The 20,334-nt window shown below is 53.5% G+C and overlaps 1 protein-coding gene across 5 annotated transcripts in view; it reads left to right on the forward strand.

Moving 5' to 3' along the window:
• The window catches only part of MYO5B (myosin VB), a 339,234-nt gene that overhangs the window by 270,789 nt on the left and 48,111 nt on the right, over positions 1–20,334 (forward strand). For all 5 annotated transcript variants that reach the window (XM_032310014.1, XM_032310013.1, XM_032310011.1 and 2 more), the window contains 4 exons: positions 2,844–3,055; positions 4,089–4,245; positions 6,256–6,495; positions 14,185–14,418. In XM_032310014.1, coding sequence (XP_032165905.1) covers positions 2,844–3,055; positions 4,089–4,245; positions 6,256–6,495; positions 14,185–14,418 — 843 coding nt within the window. The remainder of the gene's footprint in view (positions 1–2,843; positions 3,056–4,088; positions 4,246–6,255; positions 6,496–14,184; positions 14,419–20,334) is intronic.

The raw sequence follows: 20,334 nt of genomic DNA on the forward strand, positions 1-20,334 counted from the left end.
GTTCCTGGTGCCATTACTGGCTCTCACAGGGGCTCTGCGTTCATGCTGGTGGCTCCGTGGGTGACACGCTAGGTGGGCCCGTCATGACTGTCGCCTGACAGTAGTGGCTCGTGGTTATGAAGCACCCAGGAGTCACTTTCCTGACTGCTTCACGTACCTGCCTCAGCTAATCCTCACAGTGCCTCATGAGGAAGATACAGGCATCATTTCCCCCATTTTACAGATGAGGGAACTAAGGAGTAAAACGCTGGTAAAGATTGCTCAAGGTGTTACACGTACACAGACTCAACACACCCCCCCACCCCAAACTACTCTGGGTCGCCGTGCCCCTTGAGCCAGTCTAAGAGATGAATGTCACCGCACGTAATTATCCTTCCTGGAGAAGGACTCAGGATCAGTGCTTCAGGACTTCTCCACAGACCTTATATTTCATCTGTTTCCCCCACCCCTTTACAGGGCCATGTCTTCTAGTCATCAGTGCTGCTATGGTGAAGCCACACGGCAGCCTAGAAGGGCCCCTGCCAGCCCCAAGCAAGTGCCAGTGCCTTTTAGAACACAGTCGTTAGGAAAGAAGCTGGTGATGTGGGGGCCGGGCAGCAGGTGCCTACAGCCTCGTCCGTGGGAGGGGACCCGGGGGCTGCTTTGTGGGGTGGTTCATGAGGGCTGGTCTCCTCCTGCAGGGGCTGTGCGAACAGCCTTCATCCTCAGCGTTGAGTTGGTTCTTTAAGCCCACTGGTGATGTATCGCATCCCTAAATGTGCTCTGACCTGGAGTGGTGGATGGGAGGCCCCCAGAGGAAGAGCACAACGCGTGCACCTGCCCTCCGGGACCACTGATCCCGGATGCGATTGTAGACCTCGCTGGAGGGAATCCGATCGTGGGGACCTGAAGCTTGATCATGACGGGGGAGCAGAGTCTTACTAGCAAGGACTTCCAGGGAACCCCGGGAGCACAGGGAACTCTGTCCGTGAGTGTGTGAAGACCAGACTTGGTCACAAAAGGGGCCTAGCGCCGTGAGAGACGGCTGCCCAGGACTCCTGGGGCTCGGTATTTCCGGCGAGACCTTGAACAAGTCGCTTCACCACTGCAGACGCTGGTTTTACCATCTGTGAAATAAAAAGGGTGGCTTGGGACGGTTGCTGAGATTCCTTTCTCCTTCAGTCTGGGATTGTGGGAGAAGCTTCTCGGGAAAGGAGCCCTGATGGCCTGGTACATGAGTAGTGGAGTCTGCACATTCTCGGGGTTAGAGCAAGCAGATCCGGGGTGGGGCGTATGCTCAAGACGTAGGCACTGAGCATGCGTGACAATCGGGCTAATGGTGACCAGTTGTCGTGGTGGAACTTTCAGAAGGATCCTTATTTGTGAAAACAGTGGCTTCGCGACCAGATCACACCCTTCCTGGTGGCTTTTCCAGACTAGGAAATAAACGTGTGTACTCTGGTTCCCGGGGTGCACCAGGCTCCCCCGGCCTTGGCACAGTGGAAGCCCGAGCGGCCAGGCTTTGTTCTGTGAGGGTGGAGCTGCCCACCCGTTGCTCCCCGGCCCTGCTCCACAGAGAAGTGGCCCTGCCAGCAGGGCGGTGAGGAGGGCAGGACCTTGGCTGCCTGGAGGCTTCCCACCCTGATCCAGCCCTGTTCCTCACAGCATCTGCTGGGGCCCTTTAGGTGCACGGCCCTGAGCAGAGGCAGGGATGAGAGCCAGGTCCACACCTTGCCCCTCCCAGCTTCACCTGCGGCCTGGCTGTGAAGTTGACCATCAGAGACAGCTTAGGCAGCCCCATCGTCCTGGTGCAATGAGCCCGTACAGAGTAGTGATTCAGCATTAGTGCAGAGCCATTGGTCAACCTGAAGCATGTTCCTGTGTGTGTGTTTTCTTTAGACCTCAGCTCCTTCTTCCTTATGGTCTCCATGCCAGTGAATAAAAGTAGGAAGTTTATTTACAAAAGGAACACAGTTACAGTGGGTCAACTCTCAAGGGTTCTGTCCCAGGCTTGTGCATGAACACACGGCTGGGCCATCGTTCCTTATCCATGGGGCTGAGCACGAGGAAGGGTAATTAATTTGAACCTAAATAAATATAATTAAGACAGTAATTATATGTCAAAAATATCTCAAAATAGTCTGAAATCAAAAATTTGGAAGGTTATTTGCAATCTGGAATTATGCATACAACAGGGTGGTTGTTTGAGGATAATCTTTTTTAAATGACCCGAGCAGGTTATTTCCATGCTCAGAGCACCACCAGGGGCTCTGCATCTCAGTTGTGTGCTGTGGCCTGCAAGGCCTCTGGCGATTAGCTTCTCCTGCCAGCCTCCCTCATTTCCCCCACGTTTAACCACCCCGGCTGTCCTGTTCCTCAAACACACCTCGCTTTCGGCTGCCACAGGACATTTGCATATGCTTTGCTCATCTTCTGAAACTTTCTTCTTCTACATTTTCCTGAGGTTGCCTCCTTGAGTTTATTCAGGTTTTTGTTCAGATATCATTTCCAGAGAAATGCCTTCCTGGATTATCCATTTTAAACATCCCCATCCCACCTATAAAGTCCCAGTTTTATTGTCTTCATAATCTTCACCACTCCCTGAAAACTTACTCAGCCTTTGCTGTCTTCTGCTCTTACCATGATGTCAGTTGCTTAAGTGCAGGATTTTTGCTCCCTGCTGCGCCCTGGACACCTTAGCACCCTGAGTCTAACAGAAGGGACTTAGCCTGCTCAGTGGATGCTAAGAGTGAGCGTGCATCCAAGAGCAGGGGTACACGAGCTCTGGCAGGGAATTCTGCCCCGAAGAACCCAGGTGGTAGGGTGTGTTGCCTCACTGGTGCTCCCCTCCCTGCCTCGTAAAGGATCCCGACAAGTTCCAGTTTGGCCGCACCAAGATCTTCTTCCGGGCAGGCCAGGTGGCCTACCTAGAGAAGCTTCGCGCAGACAAGTTCCGGGCAGCCACCATCATGATCCAGAAGACGGTCCGCGGCTGGCTACAGAAGGTGAAATACCGCAGGTTGAAGGCGGCTACCTTAACTCTGCAGAGGTTCTGCCGAGGACACCTGGCCCGCAGGTGAGCTGAGCGAGGGCACATCTGGAGAGCAGAGTGGGGGAGGGAGGGTGGGGAGGCTTAGCTGGTTGGCCTCTCTCCGCCTAATTAGAGTGGTTCTGTCTGCACCCTGGCTTTCTCCCAGGAGCTGGGCACCTGTGTCCCGTGCCCTTCTCACCTGAGGGAGTAAGTCTAGTTCCAAGACTCTTGGTTGCCCAGTCTGTCTCCATCCTGCCAGCACTCACCTAGGACTGGCTGCACTTGCCACAAAGCCACCATTTCCCCTTTGCCTAAATCCCAAGGGAATCGTTTAGGAAAAGAGACAAATTCTGCCTTTCAGGGCTTCCACTCTCCGTCATGATTTGTAGCACTGGTTTCCACACACCTTGCCAATTTGGTAATGAGAGCTGGAAAGATCTCTGGAGGTCCTGTTCAAGAGTCGTTCAGTGGAGCCGGTGCTGAGGGTGTGACTTGTCTGAACACCTACAACTACCCAGGGGCGGAGCCTGGATGCCAGTCCAGCGGCCCGGCCTAGCCCAAGCCCGGTACCCCAGCCCAGTGCCCTGGCCCAGCACCCCAGCCTAGCGCCCCAGCCCCGTGCCCCGGCCCAGCCCGAGCCCAATGCCCTGACCCAGCGCCCCGGCCCAGCACCAACTCCCTTTAGCAAGCAGGGTGCAGCTGGGGGGCTCCTTCCTCCTCGGGATCTCTGCTAGATGATTTTGGAGGGCTTTTCTAGCTTTCAACTCATGGCTCGTGGGGACATGGGGGACAGAGAGAAGCCTAAACACAAAGTGTCATCAGGGGCTGCCCAGGTTGGAGTGAGGGGCTCGTGGCAGGTGAGGGAGCAGATGGGGATCATGGAGCTGGTCACACTCCGACTCCTGAGACCACATGGAGGAGGCTCGTTCTGCTGTCGAGAGCCTGAGCTTCAGGGGCCGTGGTGTCGCTGCATCCTGTCAGAGTGTTTCCAGCTGGCGGGGCTGAATGGGGAGAGGCTCGAGTTCAAAGGGCCATGAGGCCTGCCTCAGTGGGGCCCGCCCGTCCTCTCCCTCCCCAGGCTAGCAGAGCAGCTGCGGAGGACCCGAGCGGCCATCGTGTTCCAGAAGCAGTACCGCATGCGGAGGACCCGCCTGGCCTACCAGAGGGTGCGCAGGGCCGCTGTCATCATCCAGGCCTTCACCCGCAGCATGCTGGTGCGGAGAAGCTACCGGCAGGTGGGTAGCCGCCTGGGGGACTTGCAGGCGGTCGGCTGAGGACCAGCGCCACAGGCACCTGGGGGGCTCGGTCGGCCAAGTGTCCTGACCCCCGGGTCCTGGGATCTTCCTCTGGGAGTCTGCTGCTCCTTCTGCCCATCTCCCCACTCATGCTCCTGCTGGCTTACTCTGAAAAATACGTAAATAAGATCTTTTTTAAAAAGAGAACTAAAGCAGCAGCAAATAGATTGTCACCACTACGAACATTTGTAGGCTGCTCCTAACTTTCTTCTAAGTGATTTCACACCTTTGCTTCCAGCCATGAGGTGTGTTGTATTAGGGTTTTCCAGAGACATGGAACCCATAGGAGACGTGCGAGTGTGTGTGCGTGTGTGTGTGTGTGTGTACATATGTGGAGCTTCTCAGGAAATTCCCCACAGTTATGGAGGCCGGGAAGTCCCACAGTCGGCCGTCCACCAGCTGGAGGTCCAGGCAAGCCAGGGATGTCATACACTCCAAGTCTGAAGACCTAAGACCCAGGGAGTGGATGGTGTGAATCTCTGTCCGAGGGCAGGAAAAAATGAGATGCGATGTCCTAATTCAAGCAGCGAGGCAGGAGAAAAGGAACGAATTCCTCCTTCCTCTGCCCTTTGTTCTCCTCAGGCCCTGAGAGATGATGCCTTGCTACCTTGGAGAGGGGAGTGCACTGACTCAAACGCTCCTCTCCTCTAGAAACACCCCCACAGACACACACAGAGGAGTGTTTAATCTGGGCCCCCTGAGACCAGTCAAGTCCAGGTGTGACCATAACCATCATGGATAGGATGGGTGCACATCATTGTGCCCCTTGAACAGCTGAGCTGCTTGGGGAAGCTGTCACCTGCCCAGGGGCACTCGGTCAGCCAGTGGCAGAGCCTAGTGACCTGTGTTGGACTCATTCAGACGTGAGAGCAGGGGGCGATAGTGGGCATCATCAGGTTTAACCCCCTCATTCGATGAGTTAGGAGCCTAAGCTTGGTGAGGTGAGGTCAGGGGGGGGGGACCCTGGCCTCCGTGCCAGGCCATTATTCCAGTGAAGCTGAAGGACTCGGGGCATATCCATCCTGCCGTCTCACCCCCATACAGCTGACGCTCAAAGCTGAGAGGGACGATGGATTCGAAGGAAATGTCAAAAATACGCTTTGCTCCTAAAAGGAACATTTCTCTCTTCTGTGATCAGAGGAGGCTTGATTTTCTAAATAAAACTCAAACACTGAAGGGAACATGAAAAACCAAACGTGGTCAGACAGCAGGGTAGGGCACACCCTCGTCAGTGGGGCCCATTCTGTGAGCTTTCCTGGGAGATCGGTGACTTCTGTGTGATGTCATCAGGGAAGGGGCAGGCGACACGTGGGGGTCACAAGGTTTGAACCCTGGCGCTCCCCTAGAGCCGACATACTGGGCATGTCTGCTCGTTTATTCATTTATGCCACGAACATTTATTTTGCGGGGTAAAATAAAATAACATAAAGTGCTGTGTTGACATAGTGATGTGGACACAGCAGTGATGCTTTTGCTTTCCGAGCGATCTTTAACCTCATAGGAACAAGATTGCCAAGCCAAGTTTGTTAACTCTAAGTCTGTGGCTCATTAATGGGCTCTGACTAGAGAATCCCATTCGTCTCTCTGGCTCAGTGTTACCAGGCGGGGGATCAGAATCTGCTGAATGGGGCGTTATCAGCACGGTTCATCTCAGCCCCTCCAGCTTGGGGGTTTTTAACCCTGTGGTTCCCTGACCAGTAAAACAGAAAACAAACTAAAAACAAGAGTTCAACAGCTGATTCTCTGCAGGTATGTGGACTGCTACAGAACTTCATTAAAACTGGTTTTTACCACAAATGACCCCCAAAGCCTTCTGTCTTAGGGAGGCGTATTTTCTATTTATCTCCTAAAACCCAGGCCGGCCTTGGCTCTCCCTTCCTCTGGGCCATGCAGGAGCCTCCGCTCTTCCTGCCGTGTAAACCCAGCAGGTGTTTGCTTGTCCCCCACCAGGTCCTCATGGAGCATAAGGCCACTGTCCTCCAGAAGCACGTGCGGGGCTGGATGGCACGCAGGCGCTTTCGGCGACTGCGGGGCGCGGCCATCGTCATCCAGTGTGCCTTCCGGATGCTCAAGGCCAAGCAGGCGCTGAAGGCCCTCAAGATCGAGGCCCGCTCCGCAGAGCACCTGAAACGCCTCAACGTGGGCATGGAGAACAAGGTGGTCCAGTTGCAGCGGAAAATCGATGATCAGGTCAGCAGCCGGAGCTCCCTACCCGGGGTGGGGGACACCCTTGGAGGCATGTTTGAGAGAACTCCCCAGGGAACTGCGTGCACCAGGGACCTGAGGAAGCACAGTTGTCCTGAGGGTGTCACCGCAGTCAGCAAGAACGGCCACCGACTATGGCAGACAGAGTAATGCCCACCCCCGCCAAGATGTTTGCATTGTGATCCCCGAGGCCTGTGACTGTGTGACCTCACATGCAAGTGGAACCTAGCAGAGGTGATGGAGTGAAGGGTCTTGTGATGGGGAGATGAGCCCCGATTATTTGCGCAGACCCCATATATTCACAAGGATGCTTCTGGGAGGGAGGCGAGAGGGTCAGATTTGGAAGAGAGGTGGTGGCAGAGGTTGGCGTGAGGCAGGGCCGTGAGCCAAGGACGCTGGCATCTCTGGGAGCTAGAACAGGCAGGACCGGGGTTCCCTGCTGGAGCCTTGAGGAGGAACACAGCCCTGCTCTGACCCGTTGAGACTTCTGACCTCCAGAACTGTAAGGTCAGAAGGTTTGTAGTGTTTCCATAGATTTATATTGCTGACTTAATGGTAATTTGTGGCAGCAGCGAGAGGAAGTGGCTACACTCACCCAGGGTCATGGTTTCCTGCCCCGGTGGAGGCAGCCTGGGGTGGTAATGAGAGTGGACGTTTGGGGAGGGCTCGTTGAGCACCAGGCACCGTCCTAGTGCTTCGTCTCTCTTAGCCTGTTTAATCCTCACAGCAGCCCCAGAAGGGAAATAGTGTCCTCCTCCTCTATTCACAGGTGAGGGTCACTTGGGCAACAGTGGCAAGGCTGCGATCCGAACCCCATCAGTCCGGCTCTAAAGCCCACACTCTGCTCTTCTGCCTCTGTTGTGCTGTGTGGTGGGAAGAAGACTTGCTTTGGAATCAGAAAGATTCTAATTCAAATTCAGCTCTGCTGTTGCTTTAAAGTGAAGTGACTTGATTTCCCGCTCTGATCCTCAGTTTTCTTATCCACAAAATGGGGCTGCTAGGGCTATAAGACAAGCAAGTGATTGAACATGCACCAAGGGTCTGGTTGCCCTGGGGAGCTCAGGAAGTGCTTACCACTCTTCTGTTCCTGCTTCTTCCTTTTCCTACCCTGGCCACCTTCTCCACCAGTCACACAAGTGACAGCTCACTGGTCAGGTCCCTGTGAGTGTGGAGTATGTGCAGGGCACTGCAGGGAATTCAAACCAAGCACAGGACACTGGGGACCCACGACCAGGTTGGAAAGATGAGGCAGGCCTCTGTGCACACAGGCGTGTACGCCCGCTCTTTGGTGGCTCCAGTGGCCGGTCGGCCTCTGTGCACACAGGCGTGTGCGCCCGCTCTTTGGTGGCTCCAGTGGCCGGTCGGCCTCTGTGCACACAGGCGTGTGCGCCCGCTCTTTGGTGGCTCCAGTGGCCGGTCGGCCTCTGTGCACACAGGCGTGTGCGCCCGCTCTTTGGTGGCTCCAGTGGCCGGTCGGCCTCTGTGCACACAGGCGTGTGCGCCCGCTCTTTGGTGGCTCCAGTGGCCGGTCGGCCTCTGTGCACACAGGCGTGTGCGCCCGCTCTTTGGTGGCTCCAGTGGCCGGTCTTCCTTCATCCTCCTCCTAGGAAATTTATCTGGCGCTTGACCACTGCTGGTGCTCTGTTAGGCACGGCAAGCAGAGGATGAGTCCGACGCACGTTGATGCTGTGTTACAAGGGGACAGTCTTCTGCCAGTGTGGCCAACAGCATTTCACCCCCAATGACATCCTGCGTACCCCCACATGCCGTGCCCTGTGACAGGCATTTTATGTTCACTCTCCTTTGGTCCCCAGTGGCTTTGTGAGGTCACTTCACAGATGAGGAAATGGTGGATCTGGGATATCACGTACTGGGCTGAGGTCACAGAATTAGAAAATTCTAGAGTCAGCATTCCAGCTGCCTTTTCTCTGATCCCACAGCCAGAAAGAGGATGATACTAGGTTGGTTTTTTTGTTTGTTTGTTTGTTTGTTTACCCCCAACATCATTAAACTGTGAGCGCTTCCCTGGGCCTTGTCCTTGCCAAGATGGGTTCCCAGCCTTGAAAGCAGGCTCACGGCCACTTTGCTCATGCAGGGTGGCAAGATAACCAGAGGAGGAGGCTTCTGCAGTGCCCTCGAGGGCTTCAGGTGCTTCCTGAGAAAGGAAAGGAGAGGGAGAGAGCACAAAGAATGCGGGAGCAGGCTGCGTAGCATGGAGACGGAATTCGAGTTAGAGTCAGCAGGCATGGCCCCGGAGGTCACGCCATTGTATCGCGTCTGTTCTCGCTGAGACAGTTGGGAAGCTTCACGTAACCCCAGTAGGGACAAGAACATAAATAAGCCATTTTATACCTAAACCACCTGCCCCAGACAGCAGCCCAGAAGCAGTGCCCAGAGCATAGTAAAATGTTCCTGCATCTCTGCTTTTGTGAAAGACTGGACTTTCCAGGAAGAAGTGCTGTCCTGGGTGTTGGTGTTCCCTGTGTGAGTTCCACAGGGTGTCTTGGTGGCTGGGATCCTTAGTGGGGAAGCTCAGTGTGGGGCTGGGAGACACTGGGTACCTGCCCCCCTGCTCATCCCGCGATGACAATGCCCAGGGGACAGGAGCGGGAAGAATTGGCCATTTGAAAAACGCCAAGTCCAGGGAGGACCTAGGTATATTATTATTGTTGTTATTGTGGCCATTGACAAAGGACCATGGAAGATATTTGTAGAGTCAAAACTTCCCAGTTTAGTTGGAGGGACTCCCCGCCAGGAGCCCCACACACTGCCTGGCCGCCGCATCCCTTGGTTTCCAGCCGTTGGGCCCTGTGTTGGCTTTGCTGACTTCTGAAGTTAACTTGAGAGGTTAAAAATAAATCTGATATTTTACAACCCACGTGCTAGAACATCAAAAAGAAGCAGATTTAAAAGGCCTATTTTTAAAAAGAGATTTTGCCTTAAGCTTCCTGCTTGGCAAACATCTGTGAGTGGTGGCAGGTGCTCTCTACCCCGGGCGGGGTGCCCTCTGTGCAGAGGGTGAGCAGAAGAGGCAGGAGGGTGGGATTAGAGCTTGCTTCCTGGTACCCCTCCCCGCATTGCCCGGATATATGCAACAGGCACCATCCTCATATGTTCATTTCTTTAATCCTCACCGTGGCCTGTTGAGATGATAATTCTCCCACTTTAAACTGAGGCACAGACGTAGGCAGTCCATCCAAGCCCACACGCTGGGCAGTAGCATGGCTGGGATTGAAACCTGGCGGTCTGGTTCCAGAGAACATGCTGGCCCCTCCAACCAAATGCAGGCTACCTGCACATCTGGAGACTCTCTGGACATGGGAGAATTCCTCATTCCAAGGAAGGCTTGGTTTTGTTTTGGGTTCCTTCGCATATAGATGGCATCATCCTTGGCCCGGTTGGCCTTTTACGGAGGGCTGTGTGATCCACTGTCAAAGGATGTGTGCTCTGTCGTGCGAGGAGGCGCCAGCATGATTACCGGCATGGTCTTGGCCCCAGGTCCTCAGAGATGCTTGGTGGGGCTAGCCATTTGGAATTGAATGTTCTTCTGTTCTGTTGTGCCTTGGAGACAACTCTGTTCACTGCTTTCCTGACACGCAAGGTTCTTAAGCCAGAAGGAGAGGCGAGGCAGAAGCATCTCAAAGTACTTGTCAGAACAGCATGGGGTAGTGGACAAAGTCCCAGCTGGATGGAAGCCTGAGTTCTGTCTCCATTATACTTGCAACCAGACCTGACAGCTTGGGATTACAGCCGAATCTATACCTGGGCCTTGAGTTCTTTCAAAGAGATTGGCCCAAGATTTCTAAAGTAACTTCTAGCTCAAAAATTCACTGATACCATGATGTGGATAAAGCAGTGCTTCTGACTCCAGGCTGCACTGCACTGTAGGATTACCTGGGGGAAGTTTGTTTTTTTTTAAGAGGTGTCCCCACTGCCAAGAGGTCAGTAAAGGAGGAAACTAAAGAATAAAGCCAGGGTAAGCGTGCACCAAAATTCATGTCTAAGGCTTTGTGCACCTAGCTAAAGTGACAAGACACAAAACTGGCATCAAGTTCCCAAGCAAACAGAAAAAAGGAAATTAGAGTCTCCCTTCAGTGGTCAGAGAACAGTTTAGGAGGATTGGAGCTGTCCCGGGTACTGAGACATCTTTCCTGCGGTTTTCGTCATCTGTGTATTTATAAGACACATCATCCTTCATAATATCTTTCAGCAGTAAATACAGTGACAGTTCCTGGGACCATTTCTTACAGTGCCCCTGATGTAGGCCTGTGCTGTGACATGTTTCAGCCAAAATGATGTAGCCCATGAACTTGGCTTTCTATCATTCTGGCTTTACTCAAGCACAACATGTAGAATGACCAGGCCAGTTGAGTCTACCATTTCTTTTACAATGAGGGTCAAGCTTATTAGACCTTTATGAGTACAATGCTGTATTTAAATATTTTGTCAGAAAAATCATGAGAGCATTCTATGGATTCAAGTGGTAGCCTTTTAAATCAGTTTGACTCAATATGCTTAATATGCACTCAGTAGATATGTAAAAGTAGTCGATATTTTGATTCACAAGAGCATCCAAATATATTTGAAAAAATAGTATAATTTGCAGCTTTATGACCTCCAGTGCCTCATTTTCCTTAACTGAAATGGGGATTTTAATCAGTCTCACTACCTAGGATATTCAGGAGTGAATGAGTTAGTGTATATATGAATTATGTAGTACAGTGCCAGCCAGGTAGTGCCAGGTAGCACTAGTACCATGTGTGGAGCATATTACTTTTCATGATGCAGTCTTGCAATGATTCGCTCACCCCCTTCCCTAGGGGTCTGTAGGCCATTGATTGGGAACTACTTGAAACCTCTTCCATGCAGTTCTGCAGGTTGTACACTGCACAAGTGTGGTTGGCTGTGGGGACACATAGAGCCGAAGACCATCCTCTGCTCTGCTCATCTGGCTATGAGCTCTGGAGCATTGCTACCCTAAGGAAGAGGTGTCCACTTTTCTAAGCTGTGCACCCCTGGGCCCATGTTCCCCCAGAGAGGCAGCTCTGTGGAGCTCATCCTCCTGGAGGTGGTGAATTTTCTGGTTCATACAAAAGTGCTGTAGAGGCCCAGCAGAGTGCTTAGGACCATGACCTTCAGGTGGGGAAACATTTCAAGCGTAAAAAATCTTACCAAGCAAATCTTTGAGAGGAAAAAAAATACGAGCTTTTGAGAAAGTAATGAACAACAGACAGGTTCCTTGTTGGCAGTTGAGGACAGATCTGTGTCCTTCAGTGGTAGAGGCAGAGTGAACATCCTCTTAGGATATTTGAGGAGGCCGAAGAATATGGGTCTATCTGGAAATCCCCATGCCCTGCTGTTAGGAACACGCCCTCACTTGCAGGACACAGCAGACCAGGTCTCCCGGTCACACCAACAAAGGCAGCCCTGAGGAGCTCAGCCTGCCATTGCATGGAGCGTTTCTGGGATCTGTGAGGGAGAAGGTGCACCACACCACCTACCGTGTCAGGCTTAGCTGCATAGCTGTGAGCACATGACGTGGACATCAGGGCGTGATAAGAGGGGGATCTGCTGGGCTCTTCTGGGGTGTTCCTTTCTGAAATCGTACCTCCGGGACATGGACTGTGCAGCTGCAGTGAGTCCCCAGTGATTATATTTGGATGCTGCCGATGAATTAAGGAGCTGGCCAGGTGCTGCTGTTAGGAGTCTCCCCACCACCTCTGGGGGCCAGCAGAGTGTTCAGAGCTCCTCTGCTCGGGACTCCCTGCAGAACTGAGTGAAGGCGACAGCCCCTGTTTTTTGGGCACTTACTATGTGCCAAGCACTGGCAAAGCACTAGATCTCCCTGCACCTGGATAAAAACTCCAAGGAAAGACTTAGTATCAGTCCGCCTTGCACACTCAAGGGAGCTGGGGCACAGAGAGGTGGAAGGACCTGATCAGACAACACAGCTGATCTAGGGTAGAGCTGGCATAGGAACACAGGTCTGTCCGCCTCCAGCCACTCTTACCTCCTTGATGTCCTGAGTCCTGTGTCCACCTGGGTGTCAGAAGCCACAAAGAGCTAGCCTCCCAGAAGAACACATTTTCTTTGCATAGGGGTCCTAGGTTGTCCTCTGTGTTCATAGTAGGTTGCCATTATCTGCCTGTCTGCAGAACATAGTTCGTCCTGACATTCTTCCAGAGGAGCAGGCTGTGCCTGTGCTCCTGTCCACCACCACACTTTGTGCCTCCTTCCATATCCCACACTAGCTCCAGCTAGAAACACCCACGGCCCAGTCCTCTGCGCCACTCTCCTGGTGATGTGACCCAAGTGTGCCACCTGGAGGTGACACTCCACTCCCAGCCTGAGTGGGGAAAAGTTGACCTGACTTGTCTTCTCCCTGAACCCCTCCCTTGGGCAGGGACCCTTCAGCCTCCGGGGTGGGGGACCCAGGCCAGGATTGGGGTGGGAGGTACAGACAGGACTGAGTTTTCTCAACAGATGACCTCTAACTGGATTTCTTGTGATTACTTCCAGCAAGGCTGGCTGCCAGAACAGACCTAGGGGCATGTCAGGCTGTAACCAAAGGTGTGCCTGGACTGTATGAGGATCTCTCTCTCTGCAGTCTCAAAGCAGGCAGGCCACGCTCGGCTTGAACTCCCATAGCAGGTCTCGGGCTGGAGGTCCCACAGCAGGCATGGCACCCTCCGGGGTCCGCCAACCTCTGTTCTGCTACTCTGCACAGCTTTTCCATGAAGCTTCATTCCTGATGCCCCAGCTTACTGGTGTTTCAGCCGACAGCTCTGGTCTACAAGGAGCTCCGCCAGAGAGCAGCCAACGAAGAATAATGAGTGACAATCTGTTGCTTACTTGGAGAACCCCTTCTTCCCTGTCCCCACCGGCCACTCTCAGCTGCTCCTCTCGCCTCCTGGACCATGAGGTTTTGCCTATGTTGACACGAGCTGTTGACACTGGTTCTGGGTCCTCGGTGCTCCCTCTGTGTGAGCCCATCTGGGGTGCTGTCTCCTTCCAAATCTGCACCGGGCACACTGGGGGGCTGCTCGCTTGCCTGTTGTAGGTCTGCGTGTCTAGTCCGCGGGGACACAGCACGGGCAGAATCTGCGGGGGCCTCCATGTGTGGCGTCAGAGTCCGCCAGGGCAAGCTGACAGGTGGCGAGAAGGATCCCTCGGCCCCATGGAGGGCCTCCTTGGAAGAGGGGATGCTGAAGGGGTCCTTTGTCTCAGAGCTAGCGATTAGGTTGCAGTGTTTTGTGCCAGCGAGTCCAAGGGCGGGAGGGCCCCTTGCGAAAGACCACGAAAACCTGAAAAGCAAAGGCTGCGGATCTGTGAAGCCAGCTATTAAATTGTTCCAACAATTTAAAAATGGGCTGTGAGGTCTGTCCAGCCACACACACAAGACTGACCGCCGTCAGCCAGCTTCCAGCTCTGCCACTGCTCACGGACACTTCTTGAACGTCCCTTCAGTGAGTTCTTTCTTTCCCTCTCTTGCCCCCAGGTTCCCAACAGAGTTCTGCTGGGGGATGCCAGCAGAGCACTCAAGCGTGCCGTGATTGCAAACTCGAATTCCACGTTGGAAGCTCCTTCCTTAATTGCCTTCGTGGTTTCTGCCTGCCTCTATAACCTTGCTCTCCGCTCTTTCTCCTCTCTCCTCCTCTGCCGGGGCGCTCACAGAATAAAGAGTTCAGGACGCTGTCGGAGCAGCTGTCGGCGGTCACCTCCACGCACACCATGGAGGTAGAGAAGCTGAAGAAGGAGCTGGCCCGCTACCAGCAGGGCCACAGCGGGGACAGCAGCCTGAGGCTGCAGGAGGAGGTCGAGAGCCTGCGGGCTGAGCTGCAGAGGGCCCACTCGGAGCGCAAGATCCTGGAGGATACCCACACCAAGGAGAAGGACGAGCTGAAAAAGGTACGTCAAGGCCGGAGGGAGCGCCAGAGCGCCGTGGCAGTGGGCGGGCTAACAGAGTACCCCTTCAGGGCGGTTTCTTCTTCCTCCTCTAAAATTGCCTTGGGCTTCACTGGGGCTTGTGCCCAGGAATGGACCTTCTCTCTGCATTTAGACATAAAGTGCTCACGTGCTGGGGGAGCCCACACGAGCTCGTGTTCATCCACCTAAGACATGTTGATCAAATTTTGCCGTTAGCTGAACGCAGTGGCATCCCCTGAAAGGAGTGCCCGTATGAGTTTTGAGCATCCTTCTCATAGCCTGGAGTTAGCTGCTGAGTCAGCTCTGTGGCCTGCGTTTTCGTAAGCAAGAGGCACGGTACAGAGCTGATGGCTTTTCTTGACATCGCAGGAATTAGGGCAACCTCTTAGTAATCTTACTTGGGGTATTTGCCTTAAGTTTGTGTGGATAGCCTCAGCCTGCCTCACGCATTCTGGCTGGCGGGCTCTCTAGGCTATCTCTGTATTCCATAAATTAGAACTTCCCAAGATTCATCCCTACTCCCCCAACTCAAAAGTCAGATTTCCTTCTCCTCAACTAGGCGAACTGTTCAAGCCAGGGAATGCCACATGCTTTTCGGAGAGTCTCCTGTGGACGCAGGCCACTGCTGTCTGCTCCTGCGTCTCTGCAGTGACCCGCAGCCCACAGGCCAAATAGCACCTTGCCTACTTGTTCCGTGCCTCCGGTACTGGACAGTCATGGGGCTTGAGAAACTAAGGAAGGGGAGGGATTCAGCGTTTCTAATGTCAGAATAACTTTGAGTGTTTAAGAATTAGAGCCGCGGACGCCTGGGCGCCTCAGTCAGTTAAGCATCCCACTCTTGGTTTCAGCTCAGGTCATGATCTCATGGGTCATGGGATCCAGCCCCACACTGGGCTTCATTCTCAATGGGGAGTTTGCTTGAAGATTCTTTCCCTCTGCCCCTCCCCCGACCTGTGTATGCTCTCTCTCTCTCTCTCTCTTTCTCAAATATTTCATAAGAAGAGCAGACAAGAGGCACCTCGGTGGCCTTACTTGGTTGAGTGTCTGACTCTTGGTTTTGGCTCAGATCATGATCTCGGGGTCATGAGATCAAGCCCCGTGTCAGGCTCTGTGCTCAGTGCAGTGTCTGCTTGAGATTCTCTCCCTCTGCCCCTCCCCCTGCTCTCACGTGCTCACTCTCTCAAATAAAATCTTAACAGAAAAGAAAAGAAAAGCTGGCTAACTGCCATCACAGAAAGTGTTCTGGCGTAGACATTGAAATGGCCAGATTCTGCTCCCTGTCCTGCCATTACCAAGTGCACATGGGAAAGCTTACTGGCCTTAGTTCCTTCAGCTGTTTATTTTTTTTAAGTGTAGATTATCTCTCAGGATTCTTCTGGACATTTAACTGGCCAACTCCATGAGACGGTATTTGGGGGCTCTAGAAGAAAGGACCCCAACCTTGCTCTATAGAACATCCCTCTTCCTCTAACCCTGTTACCTTCTCCTGGCCCGAGCCCTCAGGCCCGGCTGGGGAGCACGCAGACTGCCATATGGATGCAAGCCCACAGAGCGGTTGGGCCAGCTCGTGGCGAGCTTGCCTAACACAGTCTCCCTGTCCCAGGCCGAACTTCCGACCACCGGCCACTGCTTTGCCTGGGCCCGGGGATTTCCCTAGCATCAGAGATGGGGTCCACGTACGGATTGGGTGATGAATACAGTGACACGTGGGGCTTCCCGGAGCAGGCAGCCAGCCTAGCCAAGGAAAGTGGGAGCTTCCGGCCCCCATGTGTCACCAGGCAGACCTGCCTGCGCACCCACCACGAGGCCGGATGTGGACTTCATTCTTTGGGAGAAAGCATGTGGTACTAGGAAGCTCCCATTACAGTGTAGCTATAAGCCTGTAACCCACAAACCGTGGAATTCTTCCCTGTGTCTACTGACTCTGGGAACAGATGGACGGTGGCCCTTCCTTGTGATGAAAAAACAAGGCAGTGGAATCCAAAGGCAGAGAAGATGCCAGGATTAGAACTGGAAACCCTTGAGATTAGTGACTCCGGGAGAAAAACAAAAGCAATTTCCCTGCGTGGGCCCCTGATTGAGGTGAAGCATGTGGGAAGTCTTCACCCAATGAACCCACAAAAACCTGGGTATCTCCTGTCTCCACGCCACAGAGAGCCCTCGACTCCTCAGCCACCGAGCCTCCCTACCTGCTTCCCCTTGGGCACTGCGGCTTGAGGACTCAGCGCTCTAAAAATGTCAGCGTCGAGCCCTGTCCTAAGGGTTTGTGATAGGAAACTGTTCCTGGGCACAGCATAACATTTTCTCCTTACAAAAATGTTTCCTGGGGGTGTGTTGAGCTAGTTCATAAACACAATGAGAACTTGGAACTGCCAAGAGAAAACAATTCAAGGACACCGGAAGGAGGAGAACAGGCACAGAGGCAGAGAAGGAAAAGTACCTTCTCTGACTCCACAATGTGAGCCAATCCTCAACTGGGAACAGGAGAGAGAACGGGCCCCAGATGATTCATGAGGCGCAATGTCCACCCCCTCCAAGAAGAGAGAAAGTGGAAGCAAAGTGACCTCCTTCTCCAGGGTCTTCCAGAACTTTCTATTCTGGAGGCCATGGAGAGTGGGTGGGGAGAGGAGCTAGCTTTTATTCCACACCACCCCCCTTCGTCTTTTGTCTCTGGTCAGGGTTTAATATTTGTCAAAGGCACCGTGTCCAATATTAACAAATGCTGAATAACCAGACAGTTGGTTTCCTCTCAGGCTTGTCTGGAGGCTGCTGTGCCCTGAACAAGATTGATGAGACAGTCAGAGCACCGTGAGGAGCCGACTGCGGGTGGATGTTAATTAATGGGTTTGATATGTCCGTCAGCCAATGCTTTATTGGAGCTGGCGGCCTGGAAAACCTTGGGCTTCCCACCACTGACCATATTCATTGTCTGGCCACAGGGCTACACTGCCTCCAGCTGGGAGATGCTGGGTCTCCCTGAGGGCAGGACCCCTCCCCGCCCCTCCTCCCCTGTGGCTGCAGACCTGGGGCAGCCCCCACCGCAGGCACATGTCCACACACACCCTCTCCGCTAAAGGTCTCTGCCCTAGGGACCTCTCTCCAGGGCAGTTGCACCCAGGCTGTCAGCCTCCCCTCCTCTTAGCTTGTGTGATGGGTTCATTTTCTAAAGCTCTCCGTGCTGACCATCGTGTGCAGCTGTGCTTTCTGGGATGGTGGAGCTGTTCTGTGTCCGTGATGGCAGAGACGTGGCCCCCAGGGCTATCCTTGATGTTCAGTCGTAACTCATTATCCAGGATCGGCCCCAGCACTTGCCTGGTGGAGCCAGCAAGGCCGGGCTCAGTGCGGGGGTGCGGGCCCTGGCTCTGAGCAAGGGTCCCTGATGCTTGGGAGGGGCAGAGAACAGCATCTAGGTCTGGGTGCTCAGTAGCTGAGCTAAGTTGTACCTCATCTGTCCCAGATCTGCGGGCCGCTGGTTACGGACCTTGGGAAGTTCCAGGGTCAAGGTTTTGAGTTTTTCCAAATAGAAGGAGAGAGAGCTGACTTGGGATAGTGGGATTCTCACAGTGGGTTGTTTTGAGTCTTTCTTTCCCTAAAGATGCGGAGAAGACTTCTCTGGGCAGTGGAGACACACAGTTGTGCTCCCAGAGCTCCAGGGCTTGTGGTGTGTAGGGAGGCTGGTGGTGGTTAGAATGAGGACCCCACGCCCACTGTGTGGAAGGACATCACCTTGTGGAAGACAGGTTGGAAGTCCGGGCCCTTCATTCACTGAACAGATAGTTTTGGGGTGCCTGTGTGTATTAGGGACTGTTCTACACACTGGGGCAAAAGGAAATGATATTTTTAAAGTCCTTGTCATTCTTACGGAGCTCAAATATTGGGGGCTATGAGAAAATGTACAGACAGGAACCAAATACAGATTATCTATCATGTGCCATAAAGAAAAATAAAGCCAAATGAAGGGGATAGAGCGGGACGTGGGGGCAGGGAGAGGTATGGTTTTGCTTCTAGTGGCCAGCGACCGTCTCTCTGAGGCTGAGCCATGAGCCTTTCTAGGGGCAGGTAACAAGTGCAAACAGCAGGTGTCTAGGCCCTGAGGTAGGAGTAGGCTGGACAGCTTTGAGGATCTACAAGGAGGCCACTGGGCAGAGGCAGAGTGAATGAGGAAGGAGGAGGACAGATTGGGAAGGACCATCTGACCTTGAAGGACTTCCTGACCTTGAGGGCACCATTAGCTATGGAGCAACCACAGAGAACTGCTCTGTCTTAGGCACTAGGCTCTGGAGCGCACACTAGTTCTCTCCTGCCCTGTGTGTCTTCCTGTCACTCTTCTATGGGAACCAGTCGTCTGCGGCCTGCTGTAGACTGTTGACATCACCATTCTTCGTATGCCAGCCTTCTGCACCGTCGGGACACATGGTAGCACAGTAGTTCACTGCGGGGCCTGCACCCAGACTGCTTGGGGCAAAGGTCAGCTATACCCCCTGCCTGGCTGTGTGGCCTTTGACAAGGTCTCTAACTTTTCTGTGCCTTAGTTTCCCTACAAGCAAACACGGATGTACCTACCTCAAAGTAGTAAGTCGATTTATAACTGTGCTCGAGACATAGCAATAGCTCAGTAGATGTTCACTCTCCCCTTGCCTGTAACGTGTGGAGGTCGTGCTCTCGTACCTGAACCTGCATGGACCCCACCCTCATTCTCAGGCCCAGGCCTTGGCACAGTGGAGGCTGAATGACAGGAGGAGCACCCAGGATGCAGGGCCCAGGGGTCTGGACTCTGCTGAGGCCTCCATGGGGCTCTTGTGTGAATGGTGGCACAGCCGCTTCCTTCTAACAGTGAGGGCGTCCTCCCGTGGCTTCGTCTCTCTCGCTGTGTTCCTGCCTGATACAGCCGTGCGTCCCAGGTGAGCTCCCACTCTGTTTCTGCACAGTCCTCTGGGGGGAGTCTGTTCGTCCTCACCTCTCTCTTCCCTCTTGAGGCCCCCTTCCCTTTGACCAAATAACTCCCCACTTAGAATGTGCTTGCCATTTACCTTCCTCTCAGGACAGACAAGAAACCCTGTCAGGAATTTGCAGAATTAGAAGTGTCGCCCCTTCCAAGGGCCATGCCTGTAACTTTCTACTAGATGATCCGTGCATGGCAGGGAGGACCAGGGACTCGCGACTCATTGTTGGGGCCCAAGAACCTTTTCTGATAGGCGCCATCTAACCAGTTCTTCCCGTGGTTTTCTACTAGAAACCTTGCCCTTGGCCCTTTTAAGAGTTTAAATTTTAACTCAACTTGGAAAAAGACAAAATCAAAAGCTCTGAGATAAATTCATATCCCTGAAGATTAATTAGTAAAGACAGTTCTTAAACATGAAGCTGGGATATTTGTTTCATTTAGCTTAGCAGGAACTAAATTAGCCTCGTCGTGATGGGATTTAGCCTCAGCATTGGTTCTGATGAACTGTCCCAAGTAACCTTGTAGAAGAAACCCTCCCGGTAACACTGCCCTGCAAGCAGGAAGACCCACCTGCCCCCGCCCCCTGCCCCAGCCCAAGAGAAAATGGAGCTGCTGAATGATGTCTGAGTCGCAAACCCGAGCAAAGGTATTCTTTATCATGCTGAAGGGAGCACACCTGCCTGGTTCTGTGTTCAGTGTCTTTCCCTCTAGCCTGCATTCCTGACCGCTGGCAGAAGGGAGGCCATTTAGCTGCAGAAGTTTGTCACCTGCTGTGCCTGCGAGTGGGCTAGCTGGCTGGGAAGAAGGAGGGGTGGCCAGTAGCTGGGGACATGTGGTGGGGAAGCGTTCGCGCTGCCCTTCCCGGGTGCAGAGTGGAGTGTGGGCTTGAAGAGCTGGAGCGTGGGCCTACCTCCAGAGTTGTGCAGGCAGGAGGAAAGCAAAGCTCCCAGTTGTCT

Source organism: Mustela erminea, chromosome 13 (genome assembly GCF_009829155.1).
Source record: "Mustela erminea isolate mMusErm1 chromosome 13, mMusErm1.Pri, whole genome shotgun sequence".
Taxonomy (NCBI): Eukaryota; Metazoa; Chordata; class Mammalia; order Carnivora; family Mustelidae; genus Mustela; species Mustela erminea.